The following is a 22,973-nucleotide window of genomic DNA, read 5'->3' on the forward strand; positions in this document are numbered from 1 at the left end:
GAAAAAACTTTTCCTTCATTTATAAACATACTGATGCCACCAGGTCAAAATACGTGTAGATTTACCTCAGGTTTTAAAATCTAAATTATGAATTTACTACCATTTATTCAGCTGCTCCTGTCAAATGTTTTTTCAGGATTTTGCCACCACATGTAAATAATCCTGCAATAAACACTTTGTCACTGCAGATTGTTTCCGTTTTATCAGCACAGAGATCTGAGCCTGGAAATATAATCCCTCAAACGTCAGCTCCATTCTGTCTGCAGAATAGAGCTAAAGGAAGACAAGATGAGCCATGAAAGCGGTAATTACTCCAGAGCACACATGGCCAGCAGCTCCTGCTACAATATTTACGTCCTGTCCCATTGAGATGGCACTCTGCTCACATGACCCAAATGCAGCTCTCACTCCACCAAGAGCACAGCCGAATCCAAACTGCATTGGCAGCTTTGCACATGCTCCGTCCGGCCCTGTGAATCCTCACTCACCCATTGAGATTTCCCTTGGTTTAAAACAACGTTCCAGCTGCCGACACGCCGTGGTCTCAGGGTTTTCCTGGCCCAGACCCAAGGCAGGTGGTGACCCAGAAATACTGTTTTTTTAGGGTTTGAGTTTTCTGGTTTGTTTATTTGGGTGTGGGAGGTGTTATTACACAGATAGGGCTGATAAAAGAGTCTATAAAAATAACTCTTTTTTTCTAGTAGGTATTATGGGAATAACATTTCCCTATTTTTTCCTTCATTTTCCTTAACAAAAATCTGCAGCTCTAATGCACATTGAATGCTCTTGGCAGGCACTGCTGGATCTGACTGTCGTGTTGACTGTAATGTGTGAGATGTGTTTTCTCCTCTCTACAGACCTGGACTTTTTTTTTTTGCCATTCTGATGGTAAATGATGAGACAGGCAACCATGGATTTCAGCACTCCATCTGTGTTTGATCAGCAAAAAGGTAAAAATGCTATCTAAACATTTCAATTCTTTGCATCTTTAGTTCAACAATAGAGATTTGCAGTTACAACAGAGATGTGTGTGTGTGTGTGTGTGTGTGTGTGTGTGTGTGTGTTGTGAGAGAGAAAGAGAAAGAGGCAGAGATATAGAAAGAATTTTGAAAGAGAAACCTGTTCTCAATATTCGCTACTAATTTGTTGAGAATTTGGAAGAAAAAAACATAAGCTTCTAGTCTGTTTGTGTTATTGTCTGCCTACCAATTTTAAGAACTGGGTTTCAAGTGAACCAGTTATTTCAAATAGTATCATCTTTATTCTTATACGTTATCTTTTAACCTTTGAAAATAGAGTAAGTTGTATAAAAGAACAAATCATGTCTCTTTTCATTCTGGTAGCCCATTATTTCATTGTTATAGTTTTATAAATACCTTTTGCTTTCCTTCTGAAATAAATGTTGCCCAAATCAATGCTGTGGTTGATATATTATCTCATATGAGGTTGTGTAATGACTTATCACCATGTGATTATTTGCAATGACAGAATCTATATTCTTACTCATAATTTCTAGACTGGAGGTAATTTTCCACATGAAAACAAATTCTGTGAAATTGGCCCATCCTTGTTTTTTTAAAAACCTATGCATGGATTCAGTCATATAGTCTATGTGTGACTATTTTTGCACATAAATTGTATCTATATAATAGGTTCATGATATGCATGTGCAGTTATACATTCTTGTCTGGATATACAGGCAATTTTCATTATGTAAACATAATAAATATTTTTAATTTACAATGTCTGATTCTAATTCACTTTTTTAATCTCTGAATATTTTTAGATTCTTTGGTCATTTACTTGTTTTGATTACAATATAAAAATGATGGTTAGTGAAAACCTCGTTAGGAAATTCATTGCTTCTTTCTCTTTCCCTTTTTTTGGCCAGTATATTTACCACCCCTCGAACTGTATGTGGTTTCATGAATGAGTTATTTTAGCTCAGTCCATTCTCAAATAACAGATTTACATTTAGATTTCTGAATAACTGTATGTGTGATATATATGTCTCTATATAAAAAGAGAGCTAAATATAGAGGTAGAGACATAGAGATACAAGTAAAGATTTTCCAGCCTTAACTCAAATAATAAGAGGGGAAGTGGGATGGAAAGACTTCAGATCTTCTGGGTCCTTTGAATATGAGAACCATAGGAAAATAATTATTAAGCTCTAACATCTTTGCACCCCCTCTCCTCTTTGTACATTTTGTTTTCATGATGACAATTATAAAGTGAAAATTTGCTTAAAGCCAAAAACCTCAGATTGGCCAAAAAAGAACAGGATGAATCTCTGATCCAAAGAGGAACACAATGGCTTGGTTTTTCCAGACTAATTTGAGGGAGCTGAGCTGACTGCAGAAGCAGCCCTGCAGATGAATTTATCCCTTGCAATGTCTCCTCACACAACTGATCCCCCACCAGTACTAAACTATTAATTACATTATAGTGTTTATTATAGCACCTTCATGTTGAGCAATTCCTCCAGCCTTGGACACATTCACCCTCATGCACTTTAACCCTCTCCGTGTCATCTTTACCTCTGAGGTGCTGTGCTGGGGAGAAATGACATGAGCAACACAGGTCGGAAGGGCAGAACAGGGTCTTCCTAGCTGTATAGGCAAGCTACCGAATCTCTCAGGATTTTTAGTTCCTTTATCAGTAAATACAGAAATGGTGGTTGACTTTGCAGAATTGTTGTGAGAATATTAAAAAATACATAAAAAGTAATTAGCATCCTCCATGACCTGTAGAAATCACTCTCAAGATGTGACTGCTTTTCCTACTATTACTGCTGTAATAGTAGAAGTCATGTGATCCATTGATTCCTGTTTATTATTGCCACACTAGACAGTGAGTCCCCTAAAATGTATTCCTCTTTTCATCTCCAGGGTTGAGTTAAGCAGTCTTCCAGGTAAGGTAAAGGTAAAGGCCCTCCCGTTGTTCGTCGATTTGCTCGAGCGGGCCCAGTAACTTCTCCATTGGAGACTTTGTTGTTACTGTGTTTGGCATATCGAATACGTCACAGGGTGCTTGCCAGGCTCTGCCTTGCAGGCTAGATACTCTCGGTAGCTTGCCGGGCTCTCCTAGAGGGGCGGAGGAATCGAACTCGGGTCGGCCATAGTTGGCCGCTTGTAAGGCGAACACCCTACCGCTGTGCTATCACTCCAGTCTTCCAAACAAATGATATTTAATTCATGCTGATTGAGGAAATTGCATTAGTTCCCCCCACATTTCCCCCAACCCTGAATACAAAGCACCATTTAGAGCAACATCTAGAATAATAATAATAATAATAATAATAATAATATCTCAACATCTAGAATAATAATACCTGAATAGCTCTGTTCTCATTAAACACCCCACTTTTTCAAAAGCATGGAAGATCATCATAATTTTAACCATTAGTTTTTAAGTCTATGTTTTTAGGGAAACCATAGTAAAATAACCTTCTGAAACAACATTGAGTGTGGTATGATATAATTTATATATAGGGGAGCAAACCTGGAGTGGCCACTGACTTTCCTTAAGGGTGTTGACAATAGGCATTGCATCAGGAAGGATCTCAGAAGTCATGTGATTCATTGATTCCTCAAACTTGGCCTCACATATGAATCAAAAGAGCAGTATTTCAAACTCCGAGTGCCTGGGTCTCAGTCCCAGAAAGCCCCACTTAATTGGGGTCTGACTCAACAGAAGCTCTTGGGTAGTTCTAACACCCAGTGAAGATGGATACCCGCACACCCCACCCAGCCCCACTAATATCTTAAATGAGAAAATGAAATGGAGAAGATTTGAAAGGAGGTCCCTTCTAAGAAGGATAACAGTTCTCCCACGCGACAGAGGGGAGGGAACCCTGATCTTTTCTATTCAGAGAGCAGCACCACAAGAAAATTCCTTTCCTGAGCAACGTCTGCACCTACAGCCACAATGGGATGGGGCAGGGCTCATGCAGCTCCCGCTCCTGGGTTCCCAGAAAACAGTGTTGACGCTCGTAAGAAACACGAGGCCTATGACCTTTTGGCCCCAACCCTTCCAGCTGTACCTTTCTGTACTGCTCCTGAGCTAGAAGACATCTTTCTCCTGGGGGCCTGGGGAGAGATGGAACTTTGCTCCAGTTTGGTCTCAACCCTCTTTGCAGACAGACGCATCAACAGCATCATCTACTCTGTAACATGTGCATAGTTTCTACAGACCCTCGAAGGTTGCTGGGAAGCCTAAAAGATGGTGTCCGCTGATGGACCTTGGTGTGCAGCTGGGAGGCAGGAAGCAGGAGGCTCAGGGCTCTCCCCCCACAATTTGTGTGTTTGCTCGCACCATGGCAACATGGCTTCTGCTCCCACGTGCTCTTCCTGGCTGTCTTCCCTCTCAAACCCACACTCAGGAAAAAGGCCTGTAGTAAGATTATTTACTACAGAGCACAGACGCTCCTACTGAAATATTATGTAAGTGAAGATATTTGCATTTTAAGCTTCGTTTCTAATTGTGGAGAGAAAAGGCTTTGCTCTACCCCTCCTTCACCCCCCATCTCCCTTCCTGGGCTCTGGAGAAACTGGGAGAAGGGTGATCACAGGCTTTCCCCAGCTCCTTGGTCCACCCTCAGCTTAGTGAGGGCTCCTGCCCACCCCATGAGTTGTTGGCGGGAGTGTTGTCTGGAGGGGAGAGAGGATGAACAGGACTGCTAAGTCCCATGAAGACAACAGTTTGGTGGCCCTGTACAGTTGCCACCCATGACTGCTGGCGGGCAGCTGGGATGTGTTGTCTATCTGGCAGCCCGGAAGGCTAAGTTTGAATCAAGATATCAGGGTTGTCCCTCCAGAAGGCTCTAGAGAAGGGTCCCGCCTTGACGTTCTGGTGTCTGGCCTCACCACTCTCATTTCTGTCTGTTTTCCTGTTGCCTTCTTCTCAGTATTTGTCTCTCTGTGGACTATCTTTCTCACCTCTCTCTCAAAGAGAGAGAAGAGTTGCCAAGGCAAGCTAGAAATTGAACTTAGCCTCTGCAAATAGGATTGTGAGAAGTCTATTCTACTCTCTCCGTGCCTCCCTTTTTTGTGATGGGTTTAGGGCCCACCCAGAGACACTACAACTCTCAGGATTCTTAGTCACCCTTTTGTTACATGAAAGGTGAGCACTCACCTACCCTTTAGGCCAATGGTCACAGAGGAGCTGGGCACTAGAACTTGGGTGGATCTTCAGGGCCCTCCCTCACTTAGCCAACCAATAGCATGAAAATATCAAGCCTCTTCTCGGGGAGCATGTGACCTAGAAACGGTGGTGAAACCATTTCACTTCACTTGGAAGGAAATGTGGCACGGGGAGCAGGGAGTGGGCGACCACCTATTTCGCACAGACACAAGCAGCTGTGTTACACAGATTGCATTCTCATTGTTTAGTGAGATCTTCGCAGAAAGTCTGAACCGAGGACAGCTCAAAGATCAGCTTGATTGATCCTCAGACCAGGCCCATGGTTACCCTCCCCACCCCTTGCCCTTCGCCAATAAGGAAAATTTAAAAGTTTGTGGATTGCCACAGTTCCCACAGACAAAAGTAGAGCTGAAATTCTCCTTCACTTCAACCCCCTGTGTTTGTTTTACCACGGTAGAGTTGATCAACCAGAGTTACAAAGTTTAATGAAGATATAAGACTTCCACAAAAAATCAAGTTCATGAAGCATTTTCTCATAATCAAGCCGCTTTCTCATTGTGAGGTATACATATATATATACACATATATATGTGTGTGCATTATATATATGTGTGATACACACACACACACATATATATATATATATATATATATATTCCCACACATGTTACTGGTTATAATTTACAACTTTTCATCCAAAAAGGGAAAGCTAAACAAAAATCTGAGTGCATAGATTTTCACTTTGCTGAAAAAGCAAAAGCTAAAATTCTGGTATGACAACAGATGACTCCAGAGAAACATAACAGATTTTCAGAGGAATTTGGGAGGAAGACAGAGAAACTGGGCAAGCTGATAGTAAAGAGAGGGAAGGATCTTTAATTCAGCTGCTGAGTTAGTTTACAAATCTGAAGACGATATCTGGAGTGAAAGGTATGAACACTGGGGAGAAGTCTGTGGTTGGTTTCAGACTGATGGTTCAGATGAAGAAAGATTAGCTGCTAAAGGATCCATCCACGGGTTTAGAAAGTTTGTCTCTTGCCTCTGGGTAAATGTCCAAGTGTCTTTTGATTAAGGAAGAGTTGCAGAGGCAAGCTAGAAATTGGACTTAGCCTCTGCAAATAGGATTGTGAGAAGTCTATTCTACTCCCTTCGTGCCTCCTTTCTCCAGCACACAAGAACCTCCTCTGCATCCTCAACCAACTCTTGGTTTTATTTCCAATCATGCATGAAAAAAACATCTTCTCCATCTCCGAATATAGTACCAAGAGTAGAATACGCATTGTGGCCTCAGGTGATGAGAGATGGGTCTGCACTCCGTAAACTCTTCAGTGACTTTATTAGAAGGGTTTCAGATGTTCTACACACATCCGATTCTCTGTCACGCCATAGAAAGTGTTTGTGAATTCAGAGATTCACTTAATCGTGAATGATCTGTGTCTCAGATTTTCTGTTCATCTATTAAAAGTACTGTAGTCAGGAAAATATCTCAAAGGACTAGAGCACATACTTTGCATGTGAGAGACCCATGTTCCTTCCCTTGCACCACATGGGCCCTGAGTACCTTTGAGCCATGACCTCTGAGCACTGTATGAGGAGTAGCTGCAGCACCATGTGATGTGGCCAAAAAATAAACAGAAGAAAGCCTAGTGATTTTTTTCCCAGTATTGTTCAAATTGGTTTGTGTGGTTAATAGGGAAACCTTAGTTTGTTTTCTCTTTGACAGCTTGAAAATGGTACTGGTACATTGATGAGGCTATTCTTTATTAGCTTATTGGGGGGGTGCAAAGGGAGTAGAAATTATTTATTCTAGTCTACAAAGGAAATATTTCTATTTCTGAATGTACTAAGAATTTGAAAATATACATGGACCAGAGAGACAGTACAGAGGTTAAGTCGTTTGCCTTGTACTCAGCTGACCCTGGTTCGATTCCCAGCACCACATATGTCCCCTGAGCATCACCAGGAATGTCCCTGAGCAGAGTCAAGCATAGTTTCTGAGCATTTCTGGGTATGGCCCCCAAATAACAACTACATATATGAACACATGTATAATATTTAATTATAATACTTAATAGCATTCTATTTTTTTTAACTTTTTGTTTATAATATATGCGTGTTTTCAAACTTAGGGGCTGATGAGATACTACAGTGGATAGGACATTTGTATTTGCCTTACATTCAGCTGACCCGGGTTCAAATCCCAGCATCCCACATGGTTCCTGAGTCCCACCAGAAGTGATCCCTGAGCACAGAGCCAGGAGTAAGCCCTGAGCACCACTGGGTGTGACCCAAAAACAAATATACACTTTCAAACTTAAGTGTTGTAAGAATCAAATAGACATTTGTTCATCTTTTACCCACTTTTACTTTATGTTTATGGGTCTACACTTTATGTTTACTTCATTTGTTTAATCATTTGCACTTTTTCTGTGTTGGCCTGTGTTTGTTTCTCTCCCTTCCCCCATCATCTACATGTGCATGTTCATGGAGACATGTGTGTGGACTTTAATCCATCTACAATCCAATTTTGTCCATTTACAATAATATCTTCCATTACGGGCTGGAGCGATAGCACAGCGGTAGGGCGTTTGCCTTGCACGCAGCCAATATGGCCAACCCGAGATCGATTCCTCTGCCCCTCTCAGAGAGGACGGCAAGCTACCGACAGTATCTCGCCCACACGGCAGATATCTCGCCCGCACGGCAGTATTTCGCCCGCACGGCAGAGCCTGGCAAGCTACCCATGACATATTCGATATGCCAAACACAGTAATAACAAGTCTCACAATGGAGACGTTACTGGGCCCGCTCGAGCAAATCGATGAACAACGGGAGGACCATGACCGTGACCGTGACATCCTCCACATTCAGCATAGGATCAAATCTAGGATTAGATTTATGATGTCTCTTTAGTATCCATTAATCTGAACTATTTAAGCATATTTTGTCTATTAGGACTTTAACATTTGATTTTAGTTATTCTGTCTCTCTCTGTCTCACACACCTTTTCTCTCTCTAATACTGACTTCCTCCTTCTAAGTTTGTCTGATTCTTCCTCATGATTAGACTTAGATTGAACAGTCTCAAACAGAATACCACATAGCTGACAAATCCATCTCAGGTTATCACAGCATTGTTTAAATCCTTCTAAATAGTAATTTGAGATTTCAGGTGATTCAATATTAGGTATCAACTGATTCTTCCAAAGATTTATTTTTTTAATACTGTGTTACCACCCCAATATAAAATTACAGCCACTTCAAAATATGTAAGCAAAACAAAAAAGAACTCCATATAGAAAATATTGTTTTCTCCTAACTAGCAAAAGACTTTCTTTTTCAGTCTCTTAGCCTCAATCTGTTCCCAGCTTCTCAGCTGTCAATATGAACTCTTGGGAACTCACCTTCCATGTGAGGGTTGGGAAATAGCTTCAAAAGGAAACAGAGGTAATCATGCCAAAAGTATGTATTTGCGAGTGCTTGGGGACTTGGGCCTCACTGGCAGTACTCTGGAAGTATTACCAGCTCAGTACATCGGGGTCATTTGTGACAGTGCTCAGAGACCATGAAGTGCTAGGGATCAAATTCAAGTCTCCTGCATGCAAAGCATGTCCTCCAGCCTTTTAAGCCATCTCCCTGGCCCCAGGCCAAGAATATTAATCAGAAGCGGAGAAACAAATCTGGTTACTAGGCAACTCACATGTACTGGCACTGTGCTAAATGCCTTATTCGCATTTTCCCACTTGCTGCTCCCCAGTTAACAAGAGATCTTTCGTTTCTAGTATTATTGGGATCAAACACTTTCCATGGTCACACAGGACAAGGAGAAAAGCTGCTATTTTAAATTTAGCTTCTGACCCATAAGCCCTCCTCACAGCCGCCTTAACCATGAAGTTATTCTTTCTGCATTCTGAAAGCCCACCCCAATGGTCCTCCAAAACCCCCAGCACAAGAAGGAAAATGAAGGAAATGGTAGGTGGATTTGCTCAAGCTGGGCTCACAGTGCTAACAACCCCCAGTGGCTTCCTTTCACAATGAGCCCTACCCTGTGGACTCAGCTCTTTTCGCAGCTTGCCCTCTTCAGGATAAGGGATTTGTTCTCCATAGCCGCCTACCATAAAACTAGTAAATAAGACACATGGAGAAGAGTTGAAAAAAAGGATAAAGAGTGATTTCAACCTTGATAGCCCAGGTATCCATCCTGGGTAACCTTGAGATGATGACCTTGCTCTCTAACTCACCAAGAAAAATCTGAACAAAGTCTGTTACTGCTGTTGTGATGTCTTTTGTTTTTTGTTGTTGTTGTTGTTGTTGTTTGGTTTGCGCAGCTACACCCAGCTGTGCTCAGGGATCACTCTCAACTGGGCTTGGGGAACCATATGAAATGACAGGGATCAAACCCAGGTCTGTCTTGTGCAAGGCAAGTGCCCTACCCACTCTGCTATCTCTCCAGTCCCCATTTTTGTTGTGTTTTGTTTGAGGTAGGGGAGCTGGTTGGACCATACTGGTGGTACTCAGGGCTGACTCTTGGTTTTGTGTTCAGGAATCACTCCTGGTGATGCTCAGGGAACCATATGTGGTGCTAGATATAGAGCCGGGGTTGTCTCTTTGCGAAGCAAGCCTCTATATTATCTCCCTGACCCCTGTCGTGGCTTATTAATCTTTTGCAGAACTGTGTAAGAAGGATACCTGAAATTTATCTCAACATTTTTTCTTCTATTTACTCAGTATTATTTAAAAATGGGGTTTCAGAGTTTAGGCCACAGCTCACCCCAACTCAGAGTAACCCCACATATGGCACCAGGAAGCAGGGGGAGATGAGTTCTTAAGTATCTGGTTTCATTTGTCATCGGGTCGGCCAAGTTGGCTGCGTGCAAGGCAAATGCCCTACCCACTATGCTATTGCTCCAGCCCCATAGTAGATGGATTATGCATGTACTTTGCCTTAAATTTTAGTACTTCGTGAATCAAAAGAAATCTCAATGAATATATAGTCCAACTCCTTTACTATATAACATATGAAAATGGAAATAAGGATTAGGGAGATACATTTGATGGAAATGTACATTAAAGTAGAAGGCAACCAATCTCAATAAAAAAAATTATATATACATTAGCACTTGAGGCTCAACCTGTAACAACATGTTAGTGATCTTTTATATAAGAGCTCAATGTCTCCAGGGTGAGATACAACAATCTTCACACATTTTCCACGAAGGAAAATTTTTTGGATAACTTTTAGTGGATTAGTCATAACAAGAAATACAAAGTAAATAAATTAGGCAGATCAAAATAAGTTAGGATCTACCTTTAGGGCAGGCTTGATGGTGGTAATATAATGATGGTGGGAAGGTATAATGGTGGTGTGATTGGTGTTGGAATATTGAATGTAATAAATTATTGTCAACAATTTTATAAAATAATAGTAATAAAAATTTTAAATAATTAGGGCTGGAACGACAGCACAGCGGGTAGGGCATTTGCCTTGCACGCGGCCAACCTGGTAGGTCCAAGTTCGATTCCTCCACCCCTCTCGGAGAGCCCAACAAGCTACCGAGAATATCTCGGTATATCAAGAGTATACCAAGAGTATCTCGCCTGCACGGCAAAGCCTGACAAATACCTGTGACGTATTGATATGTCAAATACAATAAAAAGTCTCACAATGGAGATGTTACTGGGCCCACTCGAGCAAATCAATGAACGAGAGGACAGTGCTACCATGCTACAGTGTAATAAATGTAATAACCACTGAAGCAAAATCAAATTAATGGTTCAAGACCCATTCATTTGATGTGCAGGACCCAGCTGTCAAACATCTTATCTCTGTACCACATGAAATTGCCTCTTATATGTAGAAGGTTGTTCTGTGTTTGGACTGGAAAGAAAGTGCAATAGTTAAGGTGCTTCCTTGTGTCCAATTCAACCCCCAGTACCACATATGGTCCCCTGAACACCAAGGGTGATCCCTGAGCTCAGAGTCAGGTGTGGCCTCCTAACAAAAACAAAAAGATAAAATTGTGAATACGTAAAAGCACCTGGGATGTTACCTGGCTCAGAGCAATGGTAATTGCTTACTAAGTTACTTATATGATTGTCATAACAAGTCTCAGGGTGGCTAGAAAGATTTAATGAAACAGTACATACAAAGCACTTGGAGTTGTGCCTGTCCACAGTAATCTCAAAGTGCTAGTGATTCTTATCATGGGTGTCCATGACCATGTCCTCAACTTATAGTTGAGTATTGTGGCGCTTTGGTCTGGCCCATTTCGATGCCAGGGTAGCTCACAGCTTTCCCTGGATCCATTCAGTTCCTTGTCAGGACCCTGCTTTTTGGGTGCTAGGAACTAAGGGCAACTGAGTCAAGAAAGCAGATGCCCAGGAGTAAACATTATTTGGAGTCAATCAACTCCCAAGTTACAAAGCATAATGTTAACTGTCTTCCTGTGTCCATACAGAAAGGACATTGCTTTAAGGTAAACTATTCAAAAGACATAAGGAGAGGAGAAAGGCAGTATTAACTTATAATACAAGTTCAGTGCACTGGGATGGGTGTGACCCGATAAATGTAAGCTACATGAGGAAGGACAAAACAGTGTTATCCTATAATAGGTAACCACAGTCACATGGATAACCAGTCTTTCCGGGTCAAACCACCCACCCATCTGTAATAAATGAGTGGCAGAGCACTCCTTTTTTTATTTGGAAATTGAGAGAGTGATAGTCACCTGAGCAGGAAAACCGACGACATGAGAATGAAATGATTATTCAGCTTACTTAAGTTCCCAGACCATAGACTGCTTTTCCTCACCCTCCCGTGATTCCTGGTGTTCTGTTCTCTTTGTCTAAACCTTGGTGTATAGATGCAGGTCTTTCCTTTATGCAGAAGTCAGCTGACTTCTCAACTTTCACTGCCATGCTGGTGCCAGAAAGGTTTTTGGACTCCCTCCAGTATAGTAAGAATCTGTCTTGTTTTAAGGCAGTTTCAATTAAAAGAAACTTTTTATAGTTTCATGATGAAACTATAGTTTATAGTTACTGGATGAAGCTTCCTTTAATATAGTTTTGTACTTTCAGTTGTACTGGCTCTAACTATTTACTTTGTTTTGTCTTTTTGTTTATTTTAGCTTTTGAAATGATTGTGCATCACACACTTGCAGGATATAAATCAATGTAATCTCCCCTTCTAACCTTTACAGTCAGTTCTTCTCCCGGGAAACAGTGTGATGTAACCAGTTTTTTAAACATTCTTGTTCACGTTTAAAAAATAATTATTCAGACACCATGATTTACAAAGTTGTTTATAATTGAGTTTTAGATATGCTATATTCTAACACCAGTCCTACCACAAGTGTCAACTTCCCTCCCTGCAATGTGCCCAGGTTCCCTCCCACCTTCCTACCCCCCAATCTGCCTCCTGGACATGCACATAATTTTCATTGTTTTGGGGCCACACCCAGTGATACTCAGGGTTTACTCCTGGCTCTGTGAATAGGGATTACTCCTGGTGGGTTCTGGGGACCATATCGGGTGCCAGAATTTGAACTGTAGTCCACCACATGCAAGGCAAGCACCTTACTCACTCTTGACAGGCACATTTTTAGGTTTGATTGTTGTGGTTTGGATCTCCTGTTTTCAGTATTGTAAACTCTAGTTGGATCTATGGCTATACCATTCTCAATACCACTGATATACCTGAGACCCTGGACCCCTACCCCCTTTTATTTCCTGTCTGCTTCTTTTTGCTACCCCCCTCAATTTTTTTTTACCTCTCTGCCCTCCTATCAATGTTCTGAGGTCAAATGTGATCAAATTAGCTTTCTCTTAATATCTTCAATGCAACATCTTAAACATTCTTTCAGACAGCTTCTGTGTTTTTCTTCTTCAAAGTATCAGGTTATCCATTTATTTTTACACATAAAATTAATATTGGGCCAGGGAGATAGCTTACTGGGTTGGAGCACATGTTTGCATGTGGGAGGCATGTGGGTTCAGTCACCAGCATTTCATGGTCTTTCCAGCACCAAGCCAGGGATAGCCGCAAGCACTGCAAGATGTGCCCCCTAAACCAAATATATAAATAATTTAAAATAAATATAATTTTTCTAAGCTCCCCCTAAGAGAACAGAAAATTTTACATGTCATTAAACATATAAATGGGTCTGGTATCAATTAATCTTACTTATATTATTTAGCCTTTCTATCTATGAATATGACATCTATCTCCATGATTCAACTCTAATGTTATATTTGTCAGTAGAATTCTGTCATTTTCTTCATTTCTTCTGAATATTTTGGTGAAATTTATTCCTTGTTATTTTATATTCTATTATATGTAATGAGTTATTTTCCTCATTTAATCTAATATAGTAGAACTATTACATTTTACATTTACTTTAAAATCTGGATAACTTAATCATCTTAACTATTGAATATTTGTTATCTTGTACCATCCTGGATAGATGGCTAGTATATTCTTTTCTACTATTTAATAGCTATGCCAACGATTACTTATTAAACCTCTGTGCTTTGATTTCTTCATTTCAAATGAGGATTAAAAAATGCTACCCACTCAGAGGTCAGAATGATAAGGTACTTGCCTTGCCTGTGGATGACCTGGATTCAATCCCCAGAATTGTGGTCTGTGGTCTCCCAAGCCCTACCACAAGTGATCCCTGAGCTCAGAGGTAAGAGTAAGCCTTGAACATCACTAGGTGTGCCATTCACTTCATGATTCTTACCTACGTTGTACAGTTGTTGAAGTAGTCCAGGTAAATGAAACAAGTTTGTGTGACATAAGAGTGATCAGTAAATGTTATTTCTTATTAAATTATGATTTTACTTTTCCTTCATAATTATTACATATATTATTTTACTGCAGGAACAGAAGGACCACACTCAGCCTTCCTCTGGGACTATTCCTGGCTCTGTGCTTGTGGGACCAGGGGATGCTGGGGACCAAACCCAGACCTCCTGCATGCAAAGCATGTGTTCTTGGTTTTTGAGCTCTCTCTTCCAACCCCTGTATCTCATTTCTTATTGCTTCATATCTTATTAAGGTTTGTCTTCTTTATTTTTCTTTTGTTTCACTTTTTTTGTTTTGTTTCATTTTGTTTTCATTTACCTTTATTTATTTTTTATTTTTTTTTATTAGTGAATCACCATGAGGTACAGTTGTAGACTTACAAACTTTCGTGCTCATGTGGCCGACTTCCAAGCCATGGAGCAAATCTCTTGATACTTATGTCAACTATTCTTGAGTGTTAGTCTCCCATTCTGTTACTTTATATTCCACAGATGAGTGCAATCTTTCTATGTCTGTCCCTCTCTTTCTGACTCATTTCACTTAGCATATTTTCCATGTTGATACAGTTATATGCAAATTTCATGACTTCATCTTTTCTAACAGCTGCATAGTATTCCATTGTGTAGATGTACTAAAGTTTCTTTAACCAGTCATCTGTTCTTGGGCACACGAGTTTTTTCCAGATTCTGGCTATTGTAAACAGTGCTGCAAAGAACATACAAATGCAGATGTCATTTTTACTATACTTGTTTTCATCTCTGGGATATATTCCCAGAAGCGGTATTGCTGGGTCAAATGGGAGCTCAATTTCTAATTTTTTTCTTTCTTTTTCATTTATTTATTTTTATTAATAGTGGATCACTGTGAAGTACAATTACAGAGTTATAAACTTTTGTGCTTGCATTCCAGTCACACAATAATTGAGTACCCATCCCTCCACCAGTGCCCATTCTCCACCACCAATAATCCCAGTATCCCTCCCACCATCCCCACCCTATACTCCCTCCCCCTGCTCCACTCCACCTCTGTGGCAGGGCAATACCTTTTGTTCTCTTTCTCCATTTGGGTGTTGTGGTCTGCAACAGAGGCATTGAGTGGCCATCATGTTTGGTCTATAGTCTACTTTCAGCACATATCTTCCATCCCGCATGGGTCCACAGAACACCCTTTACTTGGTATTCCCTTCTCTGTCTAAACTGTGCTCTCCCCCAGCAGTTTCCAAACCATGGAGCTAACCTCCTGGTACTTATCTCTACTATTCTTGGGTGTTAATCTCCCATTCTGTTACTTTATATTCCACAGATGAGTGCAATCTTTCTATGTCTGTCCCTCTCTTTCTGATTCATTTCACTTAACATGATACTTTCCATGTAACGCCCTTCCCGCTGTGCTATCACTCCAACCCTCAATTTCTAATTTTTTGAGAAGAGTCTATGCTGTTTTCCAAAAGGGCTGAACCAGTCGGCATTTCCACCAGCAGTGAAGGAGGGTCCCTTTCTCTCCATATCTTCGCCAACACCGGTTGCTTTTGTTCTTTTGGATGTGTGCCAGTCTCAGTCATAGTTGTGTTGATGATTAGTGATAAAGAGCATTTTTTCGTGAGCCTTTTGACCATCCGGATTTCTTCCTTGAGAAAGCCCCTTTTTCTGATGGGGTTGGATGTTTTCTTCTTATAGAATTCAACCAGTGCCTTATATATCCTTGATATCAACCCCTTATCAGATGGGTATTGGGTGAATATCCTTTTTCATTCTGTAGATTGTCTTTGTATTTTGGTCACTGTCTCTTTTCAGGTGCAGAAGTTTCTTAGTTTAATATAGTCCCCTTGTTTATTTCTGTTTCCATTTGGTTGGTCAGCGGCGTGTCATCTTTGAAGATACCTTTAGCTTCAATATCGTGGAGGGTTTTGCCTACCTTGTCTTCAGTGTACCTAATGGATTCTGGTCTGATGTTGAGGTCTTTAATCCATTTTGATCTGACTTTTGTGCATGGTGTTAGGTTGAGGTCTAAGCCCATTTTTTTGTACTGGTTGGGTTTAATAATAGGGTTTCAGTCATACAGTGTTCCAACACTCTTCCCTTTGCCAGTGTACATTTCCCACCACCAATGTCCTTAGTTACTCTCCTGCCAGACCCCCCACCCCAGACTGCCTCTGTGGCAGGCACTTTTCCTCTTCTCTCTCTCTCATTTGCACACTCACTCTTGCTCTCTCTCTCACTCTCACTCTCTTTTTCTCTTTTTACTTACTATTCCTTTACCTACTTCCATCACTTGGTTTTTTTTCCAGAGTGATCATTTCTAGCAACCATTGCCATAGTGGACTTCTCTACCCTAACTGCCCTCCCCACTCCACCACTTGTAGCAAGCTTCCAACCATGGGCAGTCTTCCTGGTCCTTGTTTCTACTGTCCTTGAGTAGTAGCCTCCTATCATGTCTTTTTATATTCCACAAATGAATGCAGTCATTCTATGTCTGATCTTTCCTTCTGACTCAATTCATTCAGCATGATACTCTCCATGCCCATCCATTATAAGCAAATGTCAAGACTTCATTTTTCCTGGTGATCACATAGTATTCCACTATGCATTTATACCAGTTTCTTTATCCAGTCATCTGTTCTCAGGCACTCAGATTGTTTTCAGATTCTGGCTATTGTAAATAGTGCTGCAATGAACATAGAAGTGCAGATGGACCGCGCCATCATGCCTGCCCGGAGGGGAAAGGGTGTTGCCCCATTCGCCCTCTCCTCTCTGGAAAGAAAGATGGCATCTGCATGGGAGCCTTGTGGACAGCAGGTATGAACCGGGGGTCGGGGGCGACAAAAACCTCATGGGAAGGGGGGCGTTCCAACCCGTCCTTCACGCCCTACCGAGGTCACCAGTTGCCCCCCACGAGCGGCTCTCCGGCACGGCCACGACTCCAGAGCACAGAAACCAATCTCTTAATTATCTGACTTTTAGTAGAAATACTTCCAGGGTTAATAAGTTAAATAGCAGAAATCCAAAACCGCGCAACAACATTTAATTCTTGAACCCAGCTGTAGAAAGCAAATCATTTCACAACGCTTTTTCAGCATGTCTGATTTGGGGGGGGGGGGGGGCGGGTGGTAAACTGTAAATAATAATGGTGCATCTTTTATCGAAACAATGAATCTAGTCAAAGTAGATAGAGTGTTAACTAGAACTCATCTGCCTCACAGGAATTGGGAGTGGTGGGAGGTGGGGTTCTATTGGGGTTCGTGGTAAAAAATAAATATTGGTAAAGGGAAATGTGTTTGATATTTACATGACTGAGACCTAAACCTGAAAGCTCTGTAACTTTTCCCACAGTGATTCAATAAATAAATAAATTATAAAAAAAAAAAGAAGTGCAGATGGCTTTTCTGCAGTATATTTTGGGGACCCCAGGGTATATTCCCAGAACTGATATCTCTGGGTCTTATGGAAGCTCAGTTTCTAGTGTTTTGATGAATGTCCATCTTGTTTTCTCTTTGGAAACAAGATGGACATTCATCAAAATGTCTGGACCTGTCAGTATTCCCACCAACAATGAAAGAGAGTCCCTTTCTCCCTGCATCTTCATCAGCACTGGCTGTCCTTTTTCTTTTTGATATGTGCCAGTCTCTGTGGTTTGAGATGACATTTCATTGTTGTTTTGATTTGCCTCCCTCTGATGATTAGTGATTAGTAGAGCATTTTATCGGTAAGTAAAGTAAAGTAAAGGCCCTCCCGTTGATCGTCGATTTGCTCGAGCGGGCCCAGTAACGTCTCCATTGGAGACTTTGTTGTTACTGTGTCTGGCATATCGAATACTCTCGGTAGCTTGCCGGGCTCTCCGAGAGGGGCGGAGGAACCGAACTCGGGTCGGCCATGTTGGCCGCTTGTAAGGCGAACGCCCTGCCCGCTGTGCTATCGCTCCATCATTTTATCGGTAACTGATTAGAAATAAATGTAGTTGTACTTAGTTGTATTAAGAATGCTATCATGGACTGGGAGATAGCTCAAGTGATAAAGTACATTCTTGAATGTGCAAGACCGAAGTCTGATCACTGCTGGGCCCATTCTTACACCAGTAGGAGCGGCCTTGGTGAACCCTGAGCCAGGACTGCCCCCCCCCAAGAATGCAAAGATTCTTGATGTTGACTGATTCTTAGATATTGAATCTTTTTAAAGGAATTATTGAATTAGATCAATTGCCAGTCCCTATTTTACTTACACAAATATTTGTTTTCCTTTTCCTCTCTGTGTGATATTTATTAGTAGATGTCAAAAACATCAAAATATCTTTGTATTGTATAAGAAGCTTTATTTGGTCCTGAAATATTGTTCTTTCAATATCCAGTTGAATTTGACCCTACAGAATGTAACTTGGGTCTCAGAATTCTGTATTCGAAAGCTGAATTGACCTGTGGGCTTCAGTTGGTCTATTGGTCTGTGTGCATGGGCGTCTTCAGTTGCTGTGCACCTCACCAGTTTACATAACTTTAGAGACTGAAGAAGAAAAAAATTCAACCTTTTTCTGCACTTTAGAATGGGAGTTATTTATTCTTTGTCTTTTGGACATTTAGCTTAACATCTGAAGAAAATTCTCACTATTTCACTTTAGAATCTTTGTAGTTTTAGCAGTAACTGTAATTCTCTTTGGTAGTTAACTCTCCACAGATACATTTTCAATTTTCAATAAATGTGTACATTTTCTTTTTGCTGCAAATGAGTATAAGCTCTAGCACAATGATGTCTGTTAGTCAGCAGAAGGCTAACCGTACAGCTTGTACAGCTGAGTGAAAAGTGAAGTGTAGGGGCAACGAGACAGCTTAATGGGCTGAGCATACATTTTGCATGCAGGAGGTCCAGGTTTATTCCCCAGCACCACATGGACCCCTGAGCACTGCCAGTAGTGCCCCACACTACAAAAACATGAGGTACAGCTTGCTGTAAGAGAGAATGTGGAATGTGTATCTAGCACCTAGAAATGTCACAGTTTCATTGGCATATATAAGGGCTCTGAGTCATGTGTGAATGGACAGGTATAGCTCACATGTGAGTCAGAGAGAAGAACTGGAGAACTTAATCTGAGTTGCACCACTTACTCCCTGTATGACTTTGGTTATTTCTGACTCCATGTAGGAAATGTTCTGTTTGGGGGCTGTATTCAGCAATGCTCAGGGGTCAGGGGTCATTCCTGGCTCTGTGCTCAGAGGACCATATATTGTGCCAGGGATCAAACTGAGGTTAGCCTGAGTAAAATAAGCACCCTATCTGTACTATTGCCTCTTTGTCTCCAGTATTTTAAACCTTAAGACATAGATAAATATAATATTAAATAGAAAATTAACATGTCTGTCCTCCCGTTGTTCATCAATTTTGCTCGAACGGGCCCAGTAACGTCTCCATTTTGAGACTTGTTGTTACTGTGTTTGGCATATCAAATACATCACGGGGAGCTTGCTGGGCTGGAGTGATAGCATAGCGGGTAGGGTGTTTGCCTTGCACGTGGCCGACCCGGATTCAATTCTCAGCATCCCATATGGTCCCCTGAGCACCACCAGGAGTAATTCCGGAGTGCAAAGCCAGGAGTAACCTCTGAGCGTTGCTGGGTGTGACCCAAAAAGGGGGAAAAAAAAGGGGAAAAAAAAGAAAAAGAAAAAAATCAATAAAAAATAGAAAATTAAGAATTTCAAAATTCTGTACAGCACAGTCATTTTTATTTTTGAGCCTCCCTGGCAGTGTTACACTGGCAGTACTGGGGAGACCATTCTGTTCTTGTGATCATTCTCAGGATCTCATGCAAGCCAGGTATTCACTTCAACCCTCTAAGCCATCTCCCTGACCACAATATCTTATTTTTGAACAGACCAAATGTGCATGTGTAATAAGAACACCGTGTTCTGGACTGTTCATCACTGGCAGACACAGTGTTAAAGCGTCCTTGTGCCTTTCAGTCAGAAGGATTGCCCACAAAGCAGGAGCATGCAGCACCTACAGCTAAGAAGTTACCCTCAGTGGTCTGGAGAGATAGCACAGTGACCTTGCACACATATGACCCAAGTTTGATCCCTTGCATCCCATATGGTCCCCCAAGCTAGCCAGGTGTGATTCCCTGAATGCAGAACCAGGAGTAAGATCTGAGTCCAGCCCAGTGTGTGCCGAAAACCAAAAAAGAAAGAGAAGGAGGAGGATAGGGGAGAAGGAAGAAGAGGAGGAGGAGGAGGACAAAAAGGAGGAAGAGGAAGAGTCATCCACCCTGCCCCAGCTATTAGATAAGCTTCATGACAACCTCCCTTCTGATGGCCCCAACTAGATTGTTGTTAAATCCTCTGTCATCTTGACCTGTTTCCTTATTGTAGAAGGAGAATTCGATGTTGGGAGAGGGACAGTAATTTACTTAATAAGTGAACTTTGTGTCAACCAAACTCACACTAGAATTTTGTTAACATTTTTTTCGGGTTCTATCATTGTATTCCAATCCATAGAGCCTTCATGATGTGAAGGATGTGAGGATTAGTGATTTGTATCATGAATTTAGTGAACCAGTCCTGCACCCCTCGATCTATAGAAATCAAGTCTTCATCACCTATTTCTTCCTTCAATAATCCTGAATTAAAAGAGAAATTACCCGAACCTCTACCTTTTCTGTGACATGAGAGGTGGGTGGGACGGGTTATGTATTTAATCCAGAAGAAAGTATGCGAGGTCACAAGGATTGGGATAGAAATAACAAGATGTCACTGACTTATTAATTTCCAAGTGCCTCATAGGCTATCACAATCCTTCATAAACATTTAAGATTTTCACTTACCAGAGCACTTCTTGACAAAGTATTTTAAATTAACATTTAACATCTTGAGATTCCACAAGACTTCAAAAGGTAAGATGGAGCTTTAGCACAGCGGGTAGGGTGTTTGCCTTGCACGCGGCCGACCCGGGTCGGATTCCCAGCATCCCATATGGTCCCCCAGGCGTCTCCAGGAGTAATTCCTGAGTGCATGAGCCAGGAGTAACCCCGTGCATCACCAGGTTGACCCAAAAAGCAAAAAAAAAAAAATTGTGAGATACCCAATAAACTCTTCATGCCATATAGATCCATCCATTTTCGGCCCTAGGCATTAAAGCTTGAGATGTTATTAAGAGTTAGTATCATTTAAAAAAATCAAAGAACATTCCAAAGAGACATTGTTGCTTAAATTTAGCACAGGTATCCTTCTTCGAACAGCAATCAATTTCATTCCTCTGCCTTCCCCTCAGCTCTCATCCAGGAAAGATGTTAACTAAACATGGAATGCATTCACCCGTCAGCAGCCACCTGAGAAATGCGGTGCTGAGATCTATGAAATGAAAACTGTGTTGCATCACAAATCTGGTCATGAAGAAATGTCTGATTGTGGCCAGATACTTACCCTGGAGATAATGTTGTTGCAAGACTTCCCCCTCACAGAATGAAATCCTTTTTTTTGTCCCTTCCCTGCTGCATAAAGTTTGCTTTGAGTATTTAGTCTCTCAATTCCGGACATACAGGAAGCTAAGAACTATTTTTCTCTCTAAAACGTTAGAAGGAAACTTCATTTTCCTCCTCGGGTATGACTGGCACTTTATAACACATTCTTAAAGCCTAATCCAATATACCCCGAGGGACTAGAAAAATAGCAAAAATGTTTCAGTTCACAAAATCTTGACAGCTTACTGAACCAGGCAAAAGGTCTCCCGGGAAAAGAAAATAGAGGTTCCTATCTGTATGGGAACAGGACTACTGGTAATAGTAATTGACATACTGTGGATGCTTACTAAGAGCCCAGCCGTTGCTTAGAGGCACTGCAAATGAATCCATTCATTTATCTCTCAGTGCAGCCTTACAGGAAGAGTCTCTTCTCAGTACAATTGAAGAGTATAGAATGGAAGGAGAGAGGTTTAGCAACTTGCTCAAGGTCACACAGCTACAAGGCAGCTGGTGGTGCAGAGAGACACACTTTGAAGGTAGATGTTTGCTCTTACCATTTTTCAGTATTGTCTCCTATGAATGTATGCTGTGGTATATATAAGCTGCATGAGACTGGTTCTGTTTCAACTGTGTGCCAGTTCTGTCAGCAACCTTAACTTTGTCCCTGCTTGGCCAGAATATTCCATATTGACTTTTCATTCTACTCAGCAGAACCGGCAGCATCCTGGCTGGGACCCAGGTCGAGTCCAGGGATCTGTTTCCAGTGGGTGGCAGTATTGTCACAGGGAGCCATTAGGGCAGCGTTAGCACCCTCCTAAAAAGTGGCAAGAGCAATTTATTGATATGGTAGACAATATGTTCATGAGAAGCTAGTCAGACATACTTTTTACCACTTTAAAAAAGATAAACTGGCTTACTTTGGTAATTACTATAACTACAAATAAATATAGTGAGTTTGGGAAACATAGAAAGCTTTGAAAAATATTAACTTTTATGCATGTTCTTCCTGTTTTACATATTCTTAACTTTTTTACATATTCCATACGTATACACATGGCATTTTTTATAGAATACAATCTAAATCTCTTACATGTGTCTTTCTTGTTTTATTGTTTCCTCTTCATTTTCTCCATTTTCAATCTCTTTCTGTGTATGTATTCTGGAGTATCTGCTTATGCTTCTTACATACATCTATCTGTTTAATTTTCATACAGAGTCATGAAAGACAAAAGCCACTCAAACCATACTTTCCTCATAAGCTCATGGATCCTTCCATATACCTCCCACAATACTACTTCTGGGAATATATCCCGAGGGTGCAAAAAAGTACAGTAGAAATGACGTCTGTACCTACATACATGTTCATTGCAGCACTGTCCACAATAGCCAAAATCTGGAAACAATCCGAGTGCTTGAGAACACATGACTGGTTAAAGTAACTTTGGTACATCTACACAATGGAATACTACGCAGCCATTAGGAGAGATGAAGTCATGAAATTTGCTTATAAGTGGATAGACATGGAGAGTATTATGCTAAGTGAAATGAGTCAGAAAAAGAGGGACAGATATAGAAGGACTGGACTCATT

General features: G+C 41.1%; 1 protein-coding gene across 2 annotated transcripts in view; it reads left to right on the forward strand.

Annotated features, from left to right (window-relative positions):
- The first annotated feature begins 697 nt into the window (after nucleotides 1–697).
- ANKRD55 (ankyrin repeat domain 55) overlaps nucleotides 698–22,973 on the forward strand; it is a 98,602-nt gene continuing 76,326 nt past the window's right edge. For both annotated transcript variants that reach the window (XM_056112099.1, XM_056112100.1), the window contains exon 1: nucleotides 698–950. In XM_056112099.1, the coding sequence (XP_055968074.1) occupies nucleotides 893–950 (58 nt within the window). In that variant the 5' untranslated portion in view covers nucleotides 698–892. The remainder of the gene's footprint in view (nucleotides 951–22,973) is intronic.

This window comes from Sorex fumeus, unplaced genomic scaffold (genome assembly GCF_029834395.1).
Source record: "Sorex fumeus unplaced genomic scaffold, SorFum_2.1 ptg000015l, whole genome shotgun sequence".
Classification (NCBI taxonomy): Eukaryota; Metazoa; Chordata; class Mammalia; order Eulipotyphla; family Soricidae; genus Sorex; species Sorex fumeus.